General features: G+C 32.3%; 2 protein-coding genes across 2 annotated transcripts; one reads left to right on the top strand and one right to left on the bottom strand.

The window, feature by feature from the left end:
* The first annotated feature begins 1,429 nt into the window (after positions 1 to 1,429).
* Positions 1,430 to 6,923, top strand: LOC131850747 (S1 RNA-binding domain-containing protein 1). Its single transcript, XM_059201097.1, has 12 exons — positions 1,430 to 1,853; positions 1,936 to 2,089; positions 2,537 to 2,763; positions 3,099 to 3,344; positions 3,521 to 3,755; positions 4,453 to 4,574; positions 4,729 to 4,876; positions 5,135 to 5,218; positions 5,329 to 5,471; positions 5,539 to 5,751; positions 5,941 to 6,197; positions 6,679 to 6,923. Exons 1-12 carry the CDS (start codon positions 1,456 to 1,458, stop codon positions 6,864 to 6,866), a joined length of 2,415 nt encoding a protein of 804 aa, XP_059057080.1. The 5' UTR covers positions 1,430 to 1,455; the 3' UTR covers positions 6,867 to 6,923.
* A 67-nt stretch (positions 6,924 to 6,990) lies between these two features.
* On the bottom strand, positions 6,991 to 21,928 carry LOC131850676 (cilia- and flagella-associated protein 65-like). Its single transcript, XM_059200978.1, has 26 exons — positions 21,818 to 21,928; positions 21,204 to 21,423; positions 20,577 to 20,731; positions 20,211 to 20,330; positions 19,483 to 19,765; positions 19,026 to 19,107; positions 18,386 to 18,566; positions 17,573 to 17,679; positions 16,954 to 17,086; positions 16,428 to 16,591; positions 15,846 to 16,013; positions 15,513 to 15,579; positions 14,927 to 15,097; positions 14,102 to 14,290; positions 13,728 to 13,804; positions 13,179 to 13,449; positions 12,382 to 12,621; positions 11,782 to 11,955; positions 11,204 to 11,347; positions 10,973 to 11,088; positions 10,348 to 10,467; positions 9,616 to 9,748; positions 9,064 to 9,201; positions 8,616 to 8,734; positions 7,796 to 7,918; positions 6,991 to 7,118 (listed from the first exon to the last, which is right to left on the bottom strand). The coding sequence occupies exons 1-26, from the start codon at positions 21,926 to 21,928 to the stop codon at positions 7,019 to 7,021; spliced, it is 3,906 nt and encodes a 1,301-aa protein (XP_059056961.1). The 3' UTR covers positions 6,991 to 7,018.
* Between the last annotated feature and the right edge of the window lie 173 nt (positions 21,929 to 22,101).

Genomic DNA, 22,101 nt, shown 5'->3' with positions numbered 1-22,101 from the left:
TAATTTATTCAACACAAGAAACAAGAAAAGAAACAATTTAAAAACTTTAGAAATGTAACGAACTTTCTAAAATGTGTTTTTTTAAATTAATATTACAACTTTGACTTTGACACTTCCATCGAAGCAAATAATCACTACGTTATGAATTTATTACAAAAATAGCATGTTCATAACGTAGTGATTTTAGTAGTAAAAGTAAGTAAACAACATTTCAGTAGGTAATATAAGTTTCTTTGCTAATAAAGCATTTAAGCGTGTAATCATTGCAAAATATATACAAAAGTATGCAGTATTTTGTTTTTTTTTTTATAATAAATTAAAATTTAAAATATAGTAAATTGAAAAAAGTTATTTTTGATTATTAATTATTCCATTTCGACAAGTATTTTTGAAAATAACTTCAATAATCTACTAAAATAAACAACTTATTACGAAAGCGAAACCACAACGTAAAGATACGCGTGGGTAAATGGAAATAATTTATTATATAAAAAACTGGTTCGCTGAGAGCTACTTCTTATCTTCATATTATATTTTTCTCTCATAAGTTATTTAATGAAATTACATTATTTTGTGGAATTCCGCTACCATACAAATCTGAATTATATAAATCCATTAAGTAATGAAACGGACTTCAGCAAAATAACACCTAGTTCTATAAAGTAGTATACCATCGTATCCGAAATGGGCTCTAAAAAGCAAGAACCCATGAATATTTTTTTTTATAAACTGTCGTTCAATGTTCTACTCTGTTAACCTCATTCATTGTCATTCATTGAATGTTGTTGATATTATTGCAAGAACTCAAGAGAAAACAGCACACTGTTTTGTCATATTAGATGTAATTTTGTTCAACCGATCTACAATCATGATAAATGGTTTAAATAATGATTATATAAATAAATTATTATAGTTTAGTCATATTATTATTTAAATGTTAATTTAATTAGTTTAAGTATATTATACGTACGTTACCCATGAAATTATTTCTTTTTTTTATTATAGCAATAGTTAATATTCCGCAACTCACACATAAGCAATTGTTCATTGTCAAAAACATCTGTATTTACTACAAAAATGTTACAAAAGTATACAAAAAGCGCTGTACTAAGTTGCCATGATTGACATCGTTTGACAGTAATTATAAAAATAGTGCAAAGTGGACTTTAGATGCAGTATTCTATGCATTGAGGAAGTAATCACTATGTCGGTAAAAATAAAGTAAAGCTCTAATTTCTCTACATTAATAGATCATCATCAAAGTACTCTGTGTTGATACACAACGAGACAAATTCAAATAAAAGTTTCATCAGATATATTTTTGAACTTTCTTTAATATAATTTATAGTTGTATTATTAATCAACTGGATTAAATGTAATGTATATAAATAAATGCTAAAACACCCATTTGTTTTACCTAAGTTATAAAAACATTAATACATTATCTAAAAAACAATGGAACAGTCATTGAACGTAAAGAAGCGGAAGGTTCAAAATATTGAAAAGGAATCTGAGGGTCCTGTTAACAAAAAAACTAAAACAAAAGTTACGCAAAACGTAAAGGAATCTAGAGGAAAAATTAAAAGCAAAGAAAAGTCTGAAGTTCCCAATAAAAAAACAAAAACGCTAACACTTGAACAAGAATCTCATAATAATGCAACTTTAAAAAGTAAACAGAATAATGATCCACGAAATACAGTAATTGATTGTGATGAAGCTGAAATGTTATCGCATATTGAAAAGATTCCGCTGAAATTGGCTTCAAACTTTATTTCACTTTTGTCTGCTGGGTGCACTTTACCATTTATTGCCCGCTATAGAAAAGAGGCAGTGGATTTCTTAATGCCCGATCGGTATGTATATTAATTATTTCTGAATTATTTGCAACATATGAATCATATTACTTTATTGAAAATTAAATGTTTTCTATTATAGTCTACAGGAGTTATTTGAAAGTTACCAAAATGTTACTCAATTGAAAAAAAAGATGAAATCAGTTATAGAAACATTGAAGAAATCTAAGAAGCTAACACAGGATATTGAAAAAAGCATTTTTAATGCTCGGAGTTTGTCAGAAATTGATTTATTGGTAATTATAAGTAATAATCTTTTAAACTTAGCTTTCACATTTACTACTGATCAGTTACAAAGATTGGTTAAATATTGAAAAGCTTTACAACACATTGTACTTATTTCTTTAAATAGACCAAAACTATATAAAAATTGATAACACTGGAAAGGAAATTAAACAGTTCAGCATAGCCAATGTCCTGTACATAACACAGTGCTGCCAGGGGTAAGAGAATTGTTAAAAATTTGGACTGATGACCTCATTGCTAGCAATGTACCAGGTTGACCTCCATGAGATTTCCCTGGAAACAATCTGGCGGACCTAACCTGTTCATCTAACCTTACTCCTCTGGTTCCCAGCCAGCATATACTGTTAGCACACTCAATGGTACCACACAGATTCCATTATCATCCTTAAAATATACCTATATGTACTTGCTATTGTTCATTCTTATGTTTTTTGCAGTATGCACCATTGAAATCTCACTCTTTGTCGTTGGCGGAAAGAGCTCGTAATTTGGGCCTAGAAAGTTATGCAATAAGAATGTTAAATGGTGAATATATTGACTTAAAATCTTTATGTACTGGTGACGAAGAGCTGTGTTCTGAATCCAAAGTGGACACACACATCACCCATATATTAGCAGATATTATCTACAAAGACACAAGAGTTCTGGAACAAATGCGAAAATTGTAAGCCTATAATAATTTTCTATAAAATTTTGTTACCAATTTGTCTTTGACATGAGTTTAATATGTATGTGTTGACTCTAATCATAGTTTGACCTATAAGAACTTATAAATATTTCATACTAAAATAAACTCTGACTTTTCCTATTCAGTATAATTATTTATATTATTGAAGAATTAACGGAAGATGCCATATATGGATATGGCATTTTCCATCAACTGATCATAAGAAAACATTTTGCAAACACTCAAGCACCATTGGAGACTAATAATTCCATTATTTTTAATATAGATCCTACTCTTTATGTATAACTTATTACATAAAAGTTATGTTATAGAAAAGAAGAAACAAGATTCACAATACAAAGCAGCCGTAGTAAAAACTCTACTAAAGAAAAAGAGAACAGTAATAAAAAGATTGATTCTAAATCTGATCCAGAGACATACAAGCTATACTTTGAATGGTCATGTCCATGCCATTTTGTAAAACCTCATCAAACTTTGGCAATCAACAGAGGAGAGGATGAAAAAATCTTGTCTATAAAAGTGATTATTCCTGATTGGTTTTACAATAAGTTGGAAAGGTAAATTATCTGAAATTATTTTGATAAATTTCAGTCATGACTTATAAACAAAATATTATTCTAGACCCCAGATCAATAATATAGTTTACTAGAGTCTCAAAAAGCAAGAATTTAGGGCCTATCATCTGTTTATGTAAAACTTCAACACACTTCTATAAATAGGACTAATGTTTCAGATATTGTCTAACGTTATGGAAGAGTAAGCACTGGGTTTGTAAAGGTTTAAGTGATGCCTATAATCGCCTTATCAAATCTTGGCTGTCCAGACAAGTACGTTCTGATCTTACTGCTGCAGCAGAAAAAGAAGCTGTGAAAACATTTACAACAAATCTTGAGAAGTATCTGTTAACTGAGCCTATAAAAAATAGAACAATAGCAGGATTAGATCCTGGATTTAAAGCTGGATGTAAGGTAACTATTGATATTAGATATTAAAGGTGGACCAACAGATTACATTGCCAGCAATGTTAGTCTGAACTCTATTGATTAGTATGTGTATTTAATCCTAGAAAATGTACATATTTTGGGAATCACATCAAATAGACAACATCTCTACAATGTAAATTCATATTGTTCATTATCAATGCTTAATATCTCTAATGGTCTCGTTACTTTGATATGTTTTTTTTATTAATTTCACACATAAAATGGTATGGTATATGTGACGTGAATGTATATAATAATTATATAAAATTGCACTGTGTATTATATCCCAATTATAGTTTCGAAAACTAATATTTTCCGTAATAATGTATAAAGTATTTTAAAGGTCTTCAACATGCATGTGACATCCATGATGTTTTATTCATGTTGTTATGGTAACCTTTTCAGATGTATTGCATACTTTGATACCATGTAACATAGAAAAAATGTGTCCTTGAAAAAATACACTCCAAATAAATTAAAAAAAATGTAGTCCATCATTGCTGCATACTTTTACTGGTAATGAGCAGACTACGGAAGTTATATTTATCACCTGCACTCGTTCATTCCTGTTCTTTCCTTTCTCTTACTATTTACACAACTGTAGATATCTTGCTTTGCCACATGACTTGATATGGGGTGCGTATGAACTTTTGTAGACTGCAATCCGTACATTTGATTTCAGGTAGGTATTATTAATCCAAACGGAGATAAAGTCGAAGCATGCACGATATATCCAAATTTAAGACAAAGCAGCCACCTTGATCCAGCTGTGAAACAACTGAAAGATCTTTTGACAAAACACAGGTAGATACATCTCTTGCTGTTACACAGTTAAGGGCTTATTTGTCTGTGAAGATATTATTATTTATAAAAAGAGCTTTAAAAGTTTTCTGTGTGATCATTATGTTGCTGGGTTTTTAGTTACGAATTGTAGATTGAGTACCTACTAATATTTCAGAGTTGACTTAATTGGTTTGGGCAATGGAACTGCATGCCGTGAGACAGAATCATGGTTAAAAACTCATCACATAGTTGGAAACATACCTATTGTAATAGTACCAGAGCAAGGTGCATCCATATATTCAATAAGTAAAGAAGCTCAAAAGGTATAGAATATTAACGAAATAAGTTAATTTTTACTCAAACTCATCCCTTTTTCAGAAACGATACAATATATTTAAAAGCAATAAGTATTGCTTACGATTCTAATGGCTGTAATTATAACATACTGTGCTGGCGGTTTCACCTGCATGATATTTATATGTGTTATTCTGATGTATAAGAAAGAGTAACATCATCCATCCATCTATTCATCCATACTCACAAACTTTCGCGGTTATAAAATTAATAAGATTTTTTTTTAGGAGCATCCCAATATGGATCCAAATTTAATATCTGCCTTATCAATAGCAAGAAGGGTAATGGATCCACTGGGAGAATTGATAAAAGTAAGTTTTTTTTATCTTTACATTGTAGTCACACTTTCATGTGTAGGATACACACATCTATGACTAAACTAATCAGTCAGTAAACATATATTTTTTTTTATATTATTTAGGTGGATCCGAAAAATTTAGGTGTTGGGCTCTATCAACATGATGTTCCTCCAAAAATGCTGGAAACCGGGTTAGATTGCACTGTGGAAAAAGTGGTCAGTTTGGTTGGAGTTGACATAAATACTGCGTCGCAAGCTATGCTAAGGTAAGTATTTATTTGAAGGAATGTGTTATTTTGTTATTATGTGCCATTTAGACATTTTTTATTTTAGGCGGATTGCCGGCCTAAATGATGGGAGAGCAAAGAAAATCCTAGCATACCGTCAAGACAGGGGCGGATTTGCTAGTAGAGCTGAAATATTGAAAGTGACTGGTATTGGGAAAATTACTTACCAGCAATGTGCTGGTTTTCTAAGGGTGCTTGGTGGTACTGAACCATTGGATTCTACAATTATACATCCAGAAAGTTACAATATAGCAAAATCGTTAGTATTTCTAATTTTATAATTCTTGTTTGCAATCGATACCAGTGTGCCAATATATGCATTTAAGTCAATTTATGCGTTTCTGAATTATTGTTCTAACCTTTTTAATCTCTATAAATCTGTGTTAAAGACATTAGACTTAAATATAACCTTCAGCAGCTTATACTTACAGAACTTTTAATATTTTAGTATCGCAAAAAAAATTGACGTTAATATAAAAGATCTGAATAAACCACACTTTCCTCAATTGGTGGAATCAAAGCTAAGTGGTTATGACATAAATAAAATGAGCAAGGACCTGGACGCAGATGTTAGTACTTTGGAACTTATAATCGGCGCATTGAAACAGAAAACAAATGAAGGGAACATAATTTCATTCTGTAGACCTGTGTACTCTATAAGCGTTCAGGGTGTGGATCAGTTACAGGAGGGGATGACACTCACGGGTAAATAAATTAATATTTACATTTTTATTGACGGCATTGACTCCGTGGTCTAGCGGTTTAGCACACCGCTAAACCGCTAGACCACGAGAGACCACCGAGTTCCTTCCGACCATTGCTTCCGATGGTTGCGAGTTCGATTCCTCGCACGGTATAAACGTTTGTATTCATGAGTATGAATATAAAAAAATACGAATTATTTATACCAGTTGTCTCGTACCCATAACACCAGCTCTGCTTACCGCGGGACTAAATGACGCTATGTTAATTGTCCTATAGGCTTATATTAAACTAGCCCTTACGCGCGACTCAGTCTGCTACTTTTAAAGATTAATAAATAGCCGCCCTTATAATATAATTTATTTCCATCCGTCTTTTTATCACAAGAACAAATATGGGCTATCTTATCTTTGAAAAAGCATGTGATGTTGCAGGCAACAGTTAGTTCTAGGAAAGAAAATATGGTATATATTCTTTTTTATAGGTATTGTACGTAACGTAGTTCCGTTCGGTTGTTTTGTGGACTGCGGAATAGGTGAGAATGGTCTGATACACCGAAGTAAACTGAGCGGCTGTCAAACTCCGAAACTGGGCGACCGTGTTTCAGTGACGGTGATTCCGTCAACGAAGCCAAAGAAAATACAACTGAAACTTGAAAAAATTTTAGACTGACTTACCAATCGGTAAAGCCATTGTATTGTGATAATTATTCTAACATTATGTGATAAGCGTGATTTAAATATTAATGTTACTTAAGTAAAATATTTTTTCTATAATTATTATATAATATTAGTGCCTAATAATAAAAAATACATAATAATGAATTATTCAGCCTCCATGATTGACACTTCGTGCTTAGGATTCAGACCGTATATGTGGAACACTGCCTTGTTCACAATGGCGTCGCAAATGCCAGAAGTTACTCTGAAATAATATTTAAATGTTTTTACTTGGTTTAGTTGATGGTATTAATATTTTTCTGCATCTATTGTTTTTTATATTTGTTCTTATGGATAAAAACCAAACATAATTCGACTACCTCAATGAATAAAGAAAAGATTTAGTTGATGGTATTAATATTTTTCAGGATGTATTGTTTTTTATATTTGTTCTTGTGGATAAAAAACAAACATAATTGGACTACCTCAATGAATAAAGAAAAGTATATTTTACAATGTACAAATTATTTACATTAATTGTCCTGCAAAATATCTGTTAGGATTTGTCTGTACATAGTCGTTCTTAATGGCAGGTCAGCCAGCACCAGTTTCAGATTACTAATTTCGTCATGATATATGGTTAAGATAAACTAGTACTTGACAACTTTTGAAGTGAGACGAAATCATAAAGTTATATTTGAAAAATATTGGAGTGGAGGAAATCACTGAATGTTTTTTAGTTTTAACCAACCAGCTGACGTTCACTAACCGCCAAAATACAACTATCACACCCATCTTGGAAGTATTCGACATGGAGGATATAATGGACGTAATTCTTCCTCGGCTATAATATGAAATTATAATGTATCTGGTCATAGTCGACGAAAGTATTGCTTGCTTTTATGAGTAAAGTGAAATCGGCAATAAAATTTAAAAATATACCTTCTGCTCAAACGTGGTTGTATATCTGCATTTATAATTTTTACTAGTTGTGAATATGTAGGTATCTCTTCTTTAGCGAAAAACTCTATTTGATTCCGAAACATCTTACTATGTAATGCATCCCTAGAAAGCAGTTGATAATAAAAATATTTATTTGTATTTGTGCAGATTTAACCATCGCCCATTCAACCATCGATTAGCATCAAAGAATATCTTTGCAATAATAATTGAATATCCTAGGGCTTTATTTCCTAAATCTTGATTTAAAATGATCGAAGTACGAAAATGGCATCTATGTGTAGCGAATATTTATACTAATAGTCGCCCAATAATCGAAATTCGACCGTAATTTATTTAAATTATGGTTATGTTTAATATTTTGTAAGATTATAAACAAATACTATTAAAGAAAACAATATTAATCTATTTTCCATGATATATGAATGTGTGTATCATATACATGGTAGTATATGTATTGTTTTTTTATTGAATTAATGCATCTTTTATGCAATATTAAAAAAAATAGCATTCTGTAAATCTACATTCATTCTCTATATAAAATATAAGTGTGCGAAATTTCATACTCCTTCCGTCCACAATTTTCGTAAAAAGGGGTACAGGGTTTTTCTTTCACGAATAATAAAATGATTATAGCCGGTACATCAACTACGATTTACTGCACAATTGGGCTACCCGAAACAGTGCTATTTTCGTAGAATGCTATTTTTGTCGGCAGAGTTTACGGTTAACAACATAATGAGCTACCTACTGCCAATTTCGCACCTTCGCATTTTTTGTAAATGATATAAAAAATTCAAACCACAAAATCCCGTCTATAACTCGTATGATGTCGTCCATGGTCATATTGTTACCGCTAGTAATCCTGTCTCCACTTCCATAATCATTTAAATCCGACGATAACAAGTCGTAAGGCGGCGTCTACAAGATAAAAGCGAAAAATAATTACAATTTTGAAACTGTTGCTAAAGTCACATGATGCCACTGAAAATATGTATGTACTTTAACAAAAAAACAAAAATAAGAACACCAAGAAGAGTACCTGAAATGAGACGAACTACTGAAGCCATGACATGTTAGTTCTCAGGAACAGCAGGTATTATAAGGTACCACGGAAATCGGTATCTTGTGATTTCTGCGGTGTCGTTTAAATCTAGACGATAGTTACCTCTTTCGTCAGCTTATTTGCAATTCCAATTACCTACACAAAAAAATAACTAGAACAATTTAAAACAAAAGAAATTAGATACCTGCTCCCACATTTGTTTTAACAACATCCTGGGGTAGCCATCACGTTGGCCTTTGGACGAAATTGACACCGACATGGCTAAATAAAATGGCTGTGGTTTCGCAATATCCAAAACATACGGCGGCGAATCATTAATATCCTGAAAATAATACATATATTGTTCAGATACCACTAGATAGCAAAGTCTCCGACTTTTGTGACAAAAATTCGACACGAGCTTTATGCACCAGAAAGAAATGTGAAATCAACTTTCTACCAGCAGCTACATGTTTACGAACCTAATCATCTAGCTATGAAATATTTATTATGAATTTTAGTCTTCATGTAATATTAATATATTGATCAAGTGTAAGTACTTGATAAATATATCAATTTGTAACAATATATTGGCTATACCTAATATAATTTAATACACCTTTGAATATATTTTGGGACTTCTTTGATCTACCTACGTTTGTCTAAAACTACATTGTAATTCTATATTATTCGTAAAAAGTAATCATTGAAATGAATGGCATTAGTGACGTAATTATTCTGGGATGGGTTTACTAACGGGATGAAATGTTCCATGTTCTGTGATAATGAATTCCTGATTACACTTCTCAATCTTATTCCTCCTGAGTAACTCATTTCTTTGGTATCGCTTCCGTTCTGTTAAATCCAATATTTCACACGCTGCTGTTGTTCTAAATAAATAAGGCAAATATTCTTTTACAATATGAAATAATGTTTTAATCTAGGTGATATGATACAAAACTTTTAACAATCATTATATTCAACTCTTCAGCTCGGATAAATGTCGTTAACAAGTCTCAGAAACTGCGGTAGTTTCTGTTTATATTTTTAAACGACTTCAAAGATTCTCGCTTGATCTGTATAATATAATATTAGGTATTTCTTAATTTTTTATTTGTGTCTACATTTTAATGATTCATGTTCAGTTCAACTTCAATGACATCCATGGCATTGTACAATTACAAAAACGCTTAATGTCACGATTATGTATATTTTAATATGTTGTTTGTTTGTATTATTTTAATTTCTACTTATTGTTGTACAAAGTTAATTAACTTTGTACAAAAATAAGTAGAAATTCTTACATTAGAACAACTTTTTAGCTATAACTGCATTGATAAGTACTTAAGGAATGAAGTTGTTGTTTTTATTATCAATATACTTTTTATTGCGTAATTGTAATTTAATTATTCTGTTTACTATAAATGATAAATGTAATATAATATATTTGTAAGTTAAACAAATTGTATTTATTTTATATCATACTGACGTGAACGTAGCGGGTTCTTGTAACGTGTATACAGTCATAGTAATCCATTCTGTGCACTTTGGCTGAATAACTCCCCAGCATGGAGTCATTACAATGTTCACTATATTTGCGATCCTCTCTCTGAAAAAATATTTTTATACGTTAGGGGCCAAATGAGCTTGCGATACACTGATGGTAAATGACTACCGCCGCCTATAATTCTCTACAACCCTTGGAGAATTCCAGGTTTCGGCCTTGTCAACTACAAGGTAGGTAGGTAGGGAAAGGAATTAGGAAAGTGAAAGGAGAAATGAGGATAGGCATCCGGAACCTCGTCTCAAAACTCATGCAAAACGCAATAACTGAACATCGACTTTAGGGTAATGTTTCACTAATGTGTTATGGTAAGCTACATTTAAATTTGTATTTTTATATTCCAATCAGTTGACAAACAAAAAATTAAGAACTGTTGTTTTTCTGAATATCATATTCAGCAACAGTTTTTATTATTCTGTTAGTAGTACTACTATTTTATATACGCATTACAAGTGTAACTGGAAGAGTACACAATTGTAAATCAGAAAGTTGCCTATAAAGATATAAAAAATATCATGTTTCAAGTTATCTAAATTATTAAGTAACTCACGGTAACCAAATAAATCGCATGACGTGTTCAGTATCGTTGCAAATTGCTATTATATCTCGAGACAAAGAGTGTGTCGGCATTATTGGTATCGTTATGTGTTCCATTGATAAATAAATCTGCAAATAAAAAAAATCTATAAGTAATGATGAAATGTTCATTCATATCATCATTAAACTAATGTACACGCGTCAGTACACGTCTGCATAAAAATATTAATAAACATGCAATTACCAAGTCATTTCTATATGCATTTCTTATAACTTTTTCCACATAATTTGGCATATCGAGTCTTGTCTCTATGCAATTTGGTAGACCACCTTGTCCTTTTACCAAGATTCTTACTGTGTCGTCTCCAAATGAACAGTAGAACGTTACCTGGTATGTTTTGATATTATTAATTAGGCAATATATGTATCTGTACAAATAAATTAAATTGAAGCTCTTTCATTATATGCATATGAACGTAGGTATATATATAATTAAAAAAAATTAGTCTGTTTATTTTTGCTAATCTCTGAAACGGCTGTACCGATTTTAACGGGAAGTACACTCTCAAATAAAATGTTATAAGAAATAACTAGGAACATATATTTTAGAAATTTTATTTATTTTAATAAAATTATGTTGAATTCCACGCGGCCGAAGTGTTGGGTAACAACTAAGTTTACCAAAAGGTAGGCTGTCAGCCTATTGTTGAAATTTTTGAAATGGCAAACAAGTTGTTTCTTGCCATTTCAGTTCCATAAAATAAAAACCTCTTCCAATAGGAAATATTTGTATATTTCTAACAAAAACGCTGGTAACCTGACCTCGTAATCGATCATTTCTGTGGGCATGAAAGCAAATGGTATCGCCAGTTTGCCGAGCGGTGGCACTTCAGCGAAGTACAGGAGGCATCGTATGACGGAGTCCGGAGATATCGTGTTTCCTCGCAAAAGGCGCCAAGTTGTAAACACAACCGTTGGATTGTATAGCCAGACGATCTAAAATTATTTAGTAAAACTTACTGGTTCTGTTGTGTGTTCTGGTCTGTTCTGTATACTTATCGTTTACTTGATTTACAGTAAATCTCTCATCTAAGTTGATAACACTTATTATAACACTGTAATGTTTGTTTCAGAGTTTCAAAAAGTTCTGACCATTTTAAAATAAGAATTCAAAAGTTTTATATCGTCACCGTGTAAAAAGAATACAGGATCTGAGCTATTTTCTATAGATTCAGTAGTTTCTGTTTAGATATGCAAAGTCACTTATTAACATTTCGTTCTCCTAATGTACATTATAACTGCTGTTTATTTTATATATATCTAATATTTTATTAGGCAAAAGGTAAAATAGTCACAGACAGCAAACAAAGTCCCAGATACATACGCGGAAATATAATATATTTATAAAAAGTTTAAACACACCCTAATCACTGGATCCAAGTTGTTGATGGGTACTCTGCCACAGTCCAATATCGCTAGATAGTCGTCTATACCAATAGGACGCCGGAGTGGGGTCAGAACACCCTTAGAGTTCAAATGCGCATACATATTCAGATAGAGATTAATAGTTCTCTGATTAGGTAGCGTCATCACATAACACAACACATTTTGCCCTTCGTTGGCGTAATTGAATTTTAAATATAGAATACCAGGATAATTGCTCTGTGAAAAACAATTAGTTCGTAAGAAGCCCTCATCTGCAATCTGCAATTTACAAATGGATAACCTCGCATTGTACATGTAGAGCTGAGGCTACTAAAGTACAGCTAGCTAAATTCATTCCAGAAGCTTTCTGATGTCTTCACACCTGGCTTCCAGGCTTATCAAAGCCAGTACATTCTATTCTAAGATTTGTGTAAGTAGAGAGGCCACTGCACGCACTCCAGGATACCCTGAGCGGTAAAGCAATTTCGACAAAGAGGATTATACGCCAAGTGTATACCTATGTGGAAACATTAATAAGATTTCATATAGGTTGATTATTTGGCATTTGACAAGCAAAGACATTGTTATTGTCTCTCGTTTTCTTTACTTCTACGATAAATCCGTGCCATAGTTTCTCGCTGTAATTAATTTACTTAAACACTGCAGTAAAAGTTGTAGCTCCTAAACGTCCGTTTCGGGAGCTACAATACCACCGATAGACATGCAGACACAAATACAAACATGCCGATCTTAATAACACTCCTCTTTTTATGTTAGGGGTTAAATATTGTTACCGTAACTATCCCGCTAAGTGGATACAATTCGACCAAAGATCTATGTGTGCACGTATGTCTCATCTCATACGTGGATATCCCAATCTGCACTTCGACCATCTCACAATTGCATATCTTCTCTCTGCGCAAATTCCATGGTAACGGCACATTGTACACACAGCCCATTATGAATATAAACTCTACAGACTCATTACGTAAACACAAGTCAGGAGCATAGATATTCACGTTCAACGGTTTATTTGGACGACAATCCAGTAAGGCTTTGTTTAATCTGCATTAAAAATAGATTATTTTGTTTTTAGTAAAGTCATCTTTCGTAATTATTAATTACTAACATTTATTATAAACGAAAATCAATTTGTCTGTTTTTAGCTTCACGCCATAAAATCCTTAGTAATCATCACGATATTTGTCATACGTATCATTTAGTAGAATATTGCTACTTATTCTCCCTATTCTCCATTAACCAATTTTTTTTAAATTATATTAGCTCTAAAATATTTCCATTTACGCAAATATATTTTTAAAGACTAATTAATTGTCACTTACGCATTAATATTGAAGATGTTCCAAACACAGTGATTGCTTAGTATAACGGGACACTTCACAGATATTGTACGTTTTACCTGCAATTGATTTAACGTCATTCTACGTAATTTAAATAAGAGCTTTTAGAACTTTCCCGAAACAATGTAACTATGTACTTGGGTTAGTTGTCCAGTACCTAACCATAACATAAACTCTGCAAACGAAGCAGACTAGATGTCGCTGAATGAGTTGTCCTGAGATATAATTAAGAGAAATATATATATATATATACATTATGTAGAAATCAAAATGTAGGTATACACACTGTATGTATTCACTTTCCTTAATTAGTCGCTACCAAAAGAAGCTCACATGAAATATATTTATGGACAAACCTTGATAGTGGGATATATACCATCGTACCAAATAGTACAAATAGTTTTATGTATGGGTTGTATCTCCTCTATTTCGTCATACTCTGTGCGGAACAATACGGTATATTTGATGTCTATTTGTCGAGGGCCAGCCCCGTCTGGAGTTATAGTCATAATAACTTCACAGTGGTTGGATGGTTTCAGACTATTCTGTTGTTGAAAAAATGCAAAATATATAAACATAGTATAGAATATTCAGAGATAAGTTTCTTAAAGAATTTTGATATTGTAAGGAAACTGGCATGGTAAATGCCTGGTGAACTTGTCACGGTGGACTAACTGATATGACTTCATGCTCATCTTATGATCCTCGACTAGTGACCCGCCAGCGTAAACTGTTAGCGTAGTCGGTTGCACTGAATGCACCATTCCATTATTATCCATTAAAAATAGCCGCGACTGTATTTTGTGAGTTCATAGTTCAAGGATATTTGTATTTATATTATGTGGGTAGATATAATTTCTGGGAATCGCCGGCACAGACAGACTTTATCCAAATCGGTCCATGCGATTAACCTTGAATACCGATACACAGTGAGAACAGTGTAGGCGATACATTTAAGTATTTAACATCAACCATTTTTTTTCTAATTTGCACAGTACACAATAGTATATATTATACCTACAGGGTTAGTCGTAAAGGATATTCGAAACCAAATGCCAAAGACCGTATTCCTGCTGCTGGACAACATTCCCAACGTGGCTTTTGGTTTAGTATACCCTTTACAAATAACCCTATACATAGGTATATGACAATATATTATTTCATAATAACAAACTACTTACAACAGCGGAATCTATCTCGAATTTATCGCCACTAAAATCATCTTCCATGCCATTTATTTGATGAAACAATCTGGATGTAAAAAAGCACGATCCATAGTTGTATAGCGTGATACTGAAAGGAGAGCTTTCGCCAACGACTATGTCATTCAAATTAATCGTTTTTGGTATAACCTGGAACATAAATAATTATTATTAACTAGAGACCCGCTTTGGTTTTTCACGGGTACATGCACTCTTCGATATTGATGTCTTGTATAAAATTGTAGCATCACTTTGCTCTATTGTCAACAATTTCCGTAGCAAATGCGATATAAAAATATATTATAATATTCACACACGTTGGGTTTCATTAAAGTTTTCATACGGATCCCTAACATGAAAAAATATTTTATCTAATCTATGTTCATTAGGGACAATGTAGGATTATAATGGTTAAAACTTTTTTTCAAATCTGTCGAATAGTACCGGAGCCTGTCCAATGCAAACAAACAATCAAGTCATTAAAATATTTACAAAGACAAGGCTACAAACTAACAATGTTAAGGCATAAGTACAGCAAATTTATAAGTAGAAAAATCAAGCTGACCCTTAAATCTGGCAGCTCCGAAAATCCTGTTATATGAATGAATATTTCATTAGGTTCGCCAACTGGTCTGCAAAATAAGTAAGGTACAGTCAACTTCATAAGAATTAGTTATTTACCATCAATAATATAAAGAAGTGTATTCGACTGCGTTAATGGTATACGCTGGCCGGGCAACACTAGAGCATTACGGATAACCATAAAGAGAGGTTAATTAGGTGATATATAATTGCAGTGGTATAATTTGTTAGTTGATAAAAAGAATCGATCAATGACTTAAGTTACCATCTAATGTCTTTATAAAAGTAATAATTTAGTAATTAGACATTAACTTACTTGTTATTAATCAAACAGATACATGAACAAGTTATTGTGGTTTCGTACACTTTATTTGGAATTTTTGGAAAAAACCACCAGTGATATCCAACTATTTCTTTTGGTGGGAGCACAATTGTACCACTGTTATCCGCTCCAAGCCAACATACATTGTTCAGGATTCTTATACTATAATATAATTTGAGATATAATAATGAATCAGGAATTAAATAAAATAACATTTCTATATACCAACCGAGTCACGTGACATTAAGTAGGTATTTTTTTAAGTGATTACTGCCTATTAGTACCCCCTAGGTACACCAGGGAAATAGTAAATGCAACTTTTAAGGACTCACTATGCGAAACAGTATAACACCTTACGCCAGTATTCTAAAGAAGTAATAGTTCTCGGTTTGAAAAAAGCCAGCCAAACCACGCGTGGTCATCTACCTACTCTACCACTTAAATACATTTTAAATCGGATAAGTAGTTTTAAGTTCATCCATTAAAAACAATTTTCAAATTTTTTTAATACTGGTAATCTTAATTCAGATAAAAAAGATTTTTATTCCATTATATTTTGAATTATAAAATAGTTACTGTAAACTCATCCTAGTTAGATTGCGCAAATAAGCTGTACAATAGTTGGTGCAGCCGGTAATTGTAGGTGGAAACTCATACATAGCGTGAGTGGAAGGATTGTATCCATGAGACATCACCTCTACTTGACTGGTCTCCGCGTTACCACACAAGCAGATTCGAGCCTGAGGAAATATAGGGCTTTAAAACATGCTCGCAGTGACGCAACTATATTATCAATTCTTCTCCTTTTAGGGTAGGTATTCCTTTTATATAAAAATGCCATTATAGTTTGTCAATTTCTTTTAGTAAATAATATAATAATTTTAGATTCGTATTGTGGTTACGACTCTCGAGCAAAGGGCCCGGCCGCCAGGTGTGGGTGATATTAAGCCCGTTTCGCCACCCACCCTATCGTTACGCCAGGTGTATTTAATTTCCTCACCGTAATGGCAATAGACAATAAGGTTTTATATTATATTACAGTCACTTCAATTATTAAGTGATTAAAGGCTTTATTTTTTTATTTATTACCTTAAGTACTTACTTTATGAACTTTGTTTATGATAAGATCCCAGGATTCATAGTAATCACCAAATGACTTCGGTTCCAGTGCCACAGATATAATTTGCCATCCTCTACTTTGTACAATACCGCACATGGGTAGCACTATAAAATTTCTGTAATATAAAAATAAATAGGTATATGGGATAGTAATAATTTAGCAAGCATTGGCATAATAATCTAGACGCTATGTTTTCGGTACTTTTTTTACGTATAATTAAAATCGATGATCACGTACATTTTACAGGTAATGAAAGTTTAGAAAGTTGGCAAATATTTACATAATCACACAACAAACCCTAGCCACACAAATAAAGCCATTGGATACATTTATGTAGATGTAGTTAATAAACTCATTGATTGCAACATAAAATTAAACGACGAATCTCTCGAATTAGACATAAACACCTATACAAATAAACATTGTAAATAAACTAGAAAAAAAAAACAAGAAATCAATTGAATTTCTTGCCAGTTCTTGATTGAATCTGCATAGGTACTGTAGGAAAAAAATAACAATATAAAAAAAATTACTAAGGTGCTAAAAAGTCTAAAAGGCTACAATAAATTATTTTTGAATTTGAATTTGATTCTTTGCTTACGTTGAGTGTGGTGCTTCGAATTTGAAATGCATTGGTATTTCCAATTTATTAGCTAACATGAAGTTGGTAAAAGTAGTTCTTCCGGGTACTGTAGGTGGTAAGATTATCTGTATTAAACACAATATGAGCTATGTATTTTATCAATGTTATTTGTCGCATGTGTACTAAAATCCTGTTAATATTATAAACGCGAAAGTTTGTGAGTATGGACTATTCCACGAAAGAACTACTGATTGGATTTTGATGACACTTTACAGTATATAACATAGCTTATGCATCAGAATAACATATAGTGTATATTTATTATTGACATTTAACGCGGGTGAAACCGCGGCGCGAACACAGTACAATATAAATGTAAGTTATACAAATTCTATATTTTTTCTTACAATAGCGATACTGAAGTTATTTAAGAACCCTTCACTATATTCAAAGAAATCCAACGAAAGCATGCGATATGTACTTATATTATTAATGTGATCAAACCTTCAAAAAGATTTTCCCGGATTAGTATTCCTAATACGGGAAAATCATTTTGGATTGAGGTTATTTCAATACTTTAATATTTCTTCCAATACCTGTAAATGAACAGGTATACAGAAAGGTTCCTACTCCCTGAACTCTTACATTATTCTGTCACTGCACATTAGAAGATATCTGCCTGCATATTAGCAATTTTTAGAACCTTCCTGAAAGGAAATTTATCTCGGTATCGTTCTCAGACCTGTATTTCTGAATATAAATTAACGGTTATGTATTGTATATTATATTTCAAATACTGTATATTACTCTGTAGGTATGTAAGTATTTAACCTCAGATGAGCATTCCCAATCTGTTGTCCATTCGGTGCAGGGTGGCCATGTATTACCGATACACGGTATGCGGAACCATGTATGTTTCAGCTTAATAACATCTGAATGTTCACCATCAAACCTTTTATACTGAAAATCTCCACACATCAAGTATCCGTATACTTCGTTTTCCATTTTCGGCCTACGTATGAAAAAATACTAAGTATAATATTTATCTCTAAACAAAATGCGTACGGCTACCATCGCACTACTCGCATAGACAGGGAATTTGTTCCCACACGTTGGAACTTAAGTGGTCTCCAGTTTTAGTAAGCTTTCTTCTTTTTAACGATCATAATGTGTAAATAAACCCTAGAAAATTAAGCCTCGAACACTTTACTTCCGATGGTCGCTTGTTCGATTCCGCACACGGTAACAATATGTGTATACATGAGTATGATTGTTTGTATTGGTCTGAGTGTTTTCTTTGTATATTGTCTATGTATTAACAGAAGTGTATCTATCAGTTGCCTAGTACCCATAACACAAGCTCTGCTTAGTTTGGAACTAAATGACGCTGTGAATTGCCTAGGGATATTATTATTATTTCTGCTTTAGACAGTCGTACTTATTATTATTTTATGTAGATACTTGCTCTTACCTAAATCTGATAGTAAAAAGTCGAGACTCATTAGGCGGAATTATGGAGTCAACTGGATCTATCAAAAATATATTATCTGGGTCTGGAATCAATAAGTTTTAAAAGAAAAATATATGCATTAACATATTATAGCCATAACTTTAAACTAGTGCTTCTCAACGTGGAGCCCACGCCCCATAGGGGGGCAATTCGAAAATGATTCGACACGACTTTAACCCTTTCGCTCCGGGCTTTTAAATGTAATGCTAGATTTCGGTGCCAAAAATGAAAAAGGTAAATTCTTAAATAATTGTTTTATCTCTTTTAGTTTTTTCCTAATTATTTCTTAATCTAATTTAAGTTTCTTAAGTGAACAATTCAACTTTTAATATTAAAAATTATGTATGTTATATAAGAATTTCAGAAAGACTAAGATGAATGGCACAAAATAGATTGGGAAACAGTAATTCAGACTCACCTGGTACCCATTGTATATAACCTTCCTCCTGTTCATGATTGGTCACGCATAATGTTTGAGATATATTTAAAGTTATATCCGATGCACTGCCCATACCGAAATCGAGATACCTCTCAAAAACAGAAGCAGAGGGTATATAGTTTAAACGTGTGAGACTATTCTCCATAAGATGTGCATAACGGCATTTACGTTTCCAATTCATCTCAAATACGTGGTCATGGATGTTGTATAATGGATTATCAGGTAACACTACTGTGGCTAACACATTCAAGAATAGTGGCTCCTAGAAACAATACTATATACTAGTACATAAGATAAGATTATATATTATTATATTAGATACATAAGATTTCTTGTGCTGCCTTTCGTACTTGTCACAGCTGTTTATATTTATAACTCTCCTTTTTTGGCTGTCACATAGTAATTTAGAATAATAGATATAGAAATTATTGGATTATCAAAAATATTACGGAGTACCTCTAAAGTGTATTTATTGCATATATGTACTGGTATAAGTTAAATATACTCATAAAGGTTTTAACTGTGCTGTATTATAGATAGAGACACGCTTGTTGACGAGAAACGAGATGTATCTCATGAGATATTTTGTCTGTGACTGCCAAATTAGCTTCGCAATCCACCGCGATTTCAATATTTTTTTACCAATTAACACTATGTATTGGTTTTAGACTTGAATCCCAAAAGATAATTAGAATAGTAATGTATACCTGATTTAACACCAAACAAACTAACTCCGCTATATAAATCCCTAGAGCAGTGCCAATAAACAGTACCGTGGTCGTAATGGTTTCAAATGCTCTGATGAGTCCACAGTTGCCTGTAGATACCTAAATATAACCAAGATTATTTAAAAAACTAAGAAATTCATTTCTGTAACATGTTAAAGAGAAAATACAAATCATAAACATTAATGAAAACACATGGATGAAAATGTTAGGACACTTAGGCACGATGAACCATGGAAAGAAAGAAAGGGGAAGGGAAGACGGAGATATAGTTATATAAAGCAATGAGAACGCGGCTATTACGAATGAATAAAGTAATTCAAGGAGATAAAAGGAAAAAAATCGTACTTGAAAATATCCTTGGCCACTTGTCGGTAAAAGCCATTGATAGGTAGTGTCTACAGCAGATTTGTTTACAATCTTAACAACTGTCCGTCTATATTCAGAAACGTTCTTGCATATTCTGAACATCAACTTTTTTTTATTCAAAGATACTTTTGGTCCTGAATGAGTTTTTATACATTTAAAGAGAATTTCTATGGAAAAAATGTTTGAACGCACACGTTATGACGTTATCTAATACGTATAATAATAATGCCGTGATTAGGTGACGAAAAAACTGACTTCAATAACTATATTGATTAAGATCTGACTAGTATTTTTTGAGTTATCCTTAATAACACAAACTGCCGTTCAAATCTTATTCAAATTTATATATAACCACATAAGAGAGATAGCTTTCAAATAAAAAAGTATTATCTAAATCACGTAGATTGTTCTGAGAATAAAAATACAGTCAATTTGAGAACCTCCTCTTTTTTATGAGGTCAAATAAAAATTTCGTTGTAGTGATTGGCATGTAAAGATGCTGAATAAATATTTCTGTGTATCATACACAATAATACTACGATGTTCTGATTTGAAATAATGATGAATTTTATTAGTAGCTATTTAATTTACGTCATGCATACCTACCGTAACACTTCCCAGTTACAGTCAATCTATAAGTATTTCCTCCGGTATCATCTATGATATAGTACTCAGTAAAAGATTGTCCTGTAATGTTGGGTCTGAATAAGACTCTCACTTTAGCACATTCAGATGGTTTAATTGGTGTCGACGTTATAGATAATTTAAATACGTGATCAATGCTATTTGAAATATACATGAGTGATACACGATATGTAAGGATTTTCTGGAAAGAATAAAAACGATATGTCGGGCATTTTGAGCTGTGCGTAGTCCTTCACCTCGTAACCACCTCTAAGGTGGAGGCTGTGATTCGTAGCTGCTGAATCAATTTATACTTCTGAATGCTTCGATGAAAACACGAATTCTTCGGTGAAGTTATCAAACTAAACATAAGAGGAGGCGATAGCTTCGCTACCCTGTCATATGGGACTCAAACATACCTACCAAGCGAAATAAAGGCGTGTCAGGTTGTACGTTGACCACGACGCGACGTCGAAGCCATTCTCAACTGGTAAGAGTCATGACAGTCTATTTTTTAATATATTTATGTACTTATATCAATTTAAACAATATATACCACAAAACCACTATGATAGAACAATAGATAACAAACTTACATCGGATTTATTTTCAACTGAAATATATTTTTCAACTACGGTATCCACAGGGACACATCCAAAGTCTACCGTCTTTACCGACAATACACTTTCATCAGAAAAGTTCTGCATTTCTAATGTGATTAATACTTTTGTTGTTCAGTTTAAATACCTAGGTAGATATTTCGTTACTATAATTATATTACATTAAATAGATATGCCTAATAGGTATACCTAATCACCATAATATAATAAGTATAGTTCAGCGATCATAATTCTCTATTATGACATACGTACTATATGTA

Source organism: Achroia grisella, unplaced genomic scaffold, assembly GCF_030625045.1.
Source record: "Achroia grisella isolate CSIRO2021 unplaced genomic scaffold, CSIRO_AGI_Agris_v1 utg779, whole genome shotgun sequence".
In the NCBI taxonomy this organism is placed as follows: Eukaryota; Metazoa; Arthropoda; class Insecta; order Lepidoptera; family Pyralidae; genus Achroia; species Achroia grisella.
Note: the sequence above shows the minus strand (reverse complement) of the source record. Positions and strands in the feature narration are given on the sequence as shown.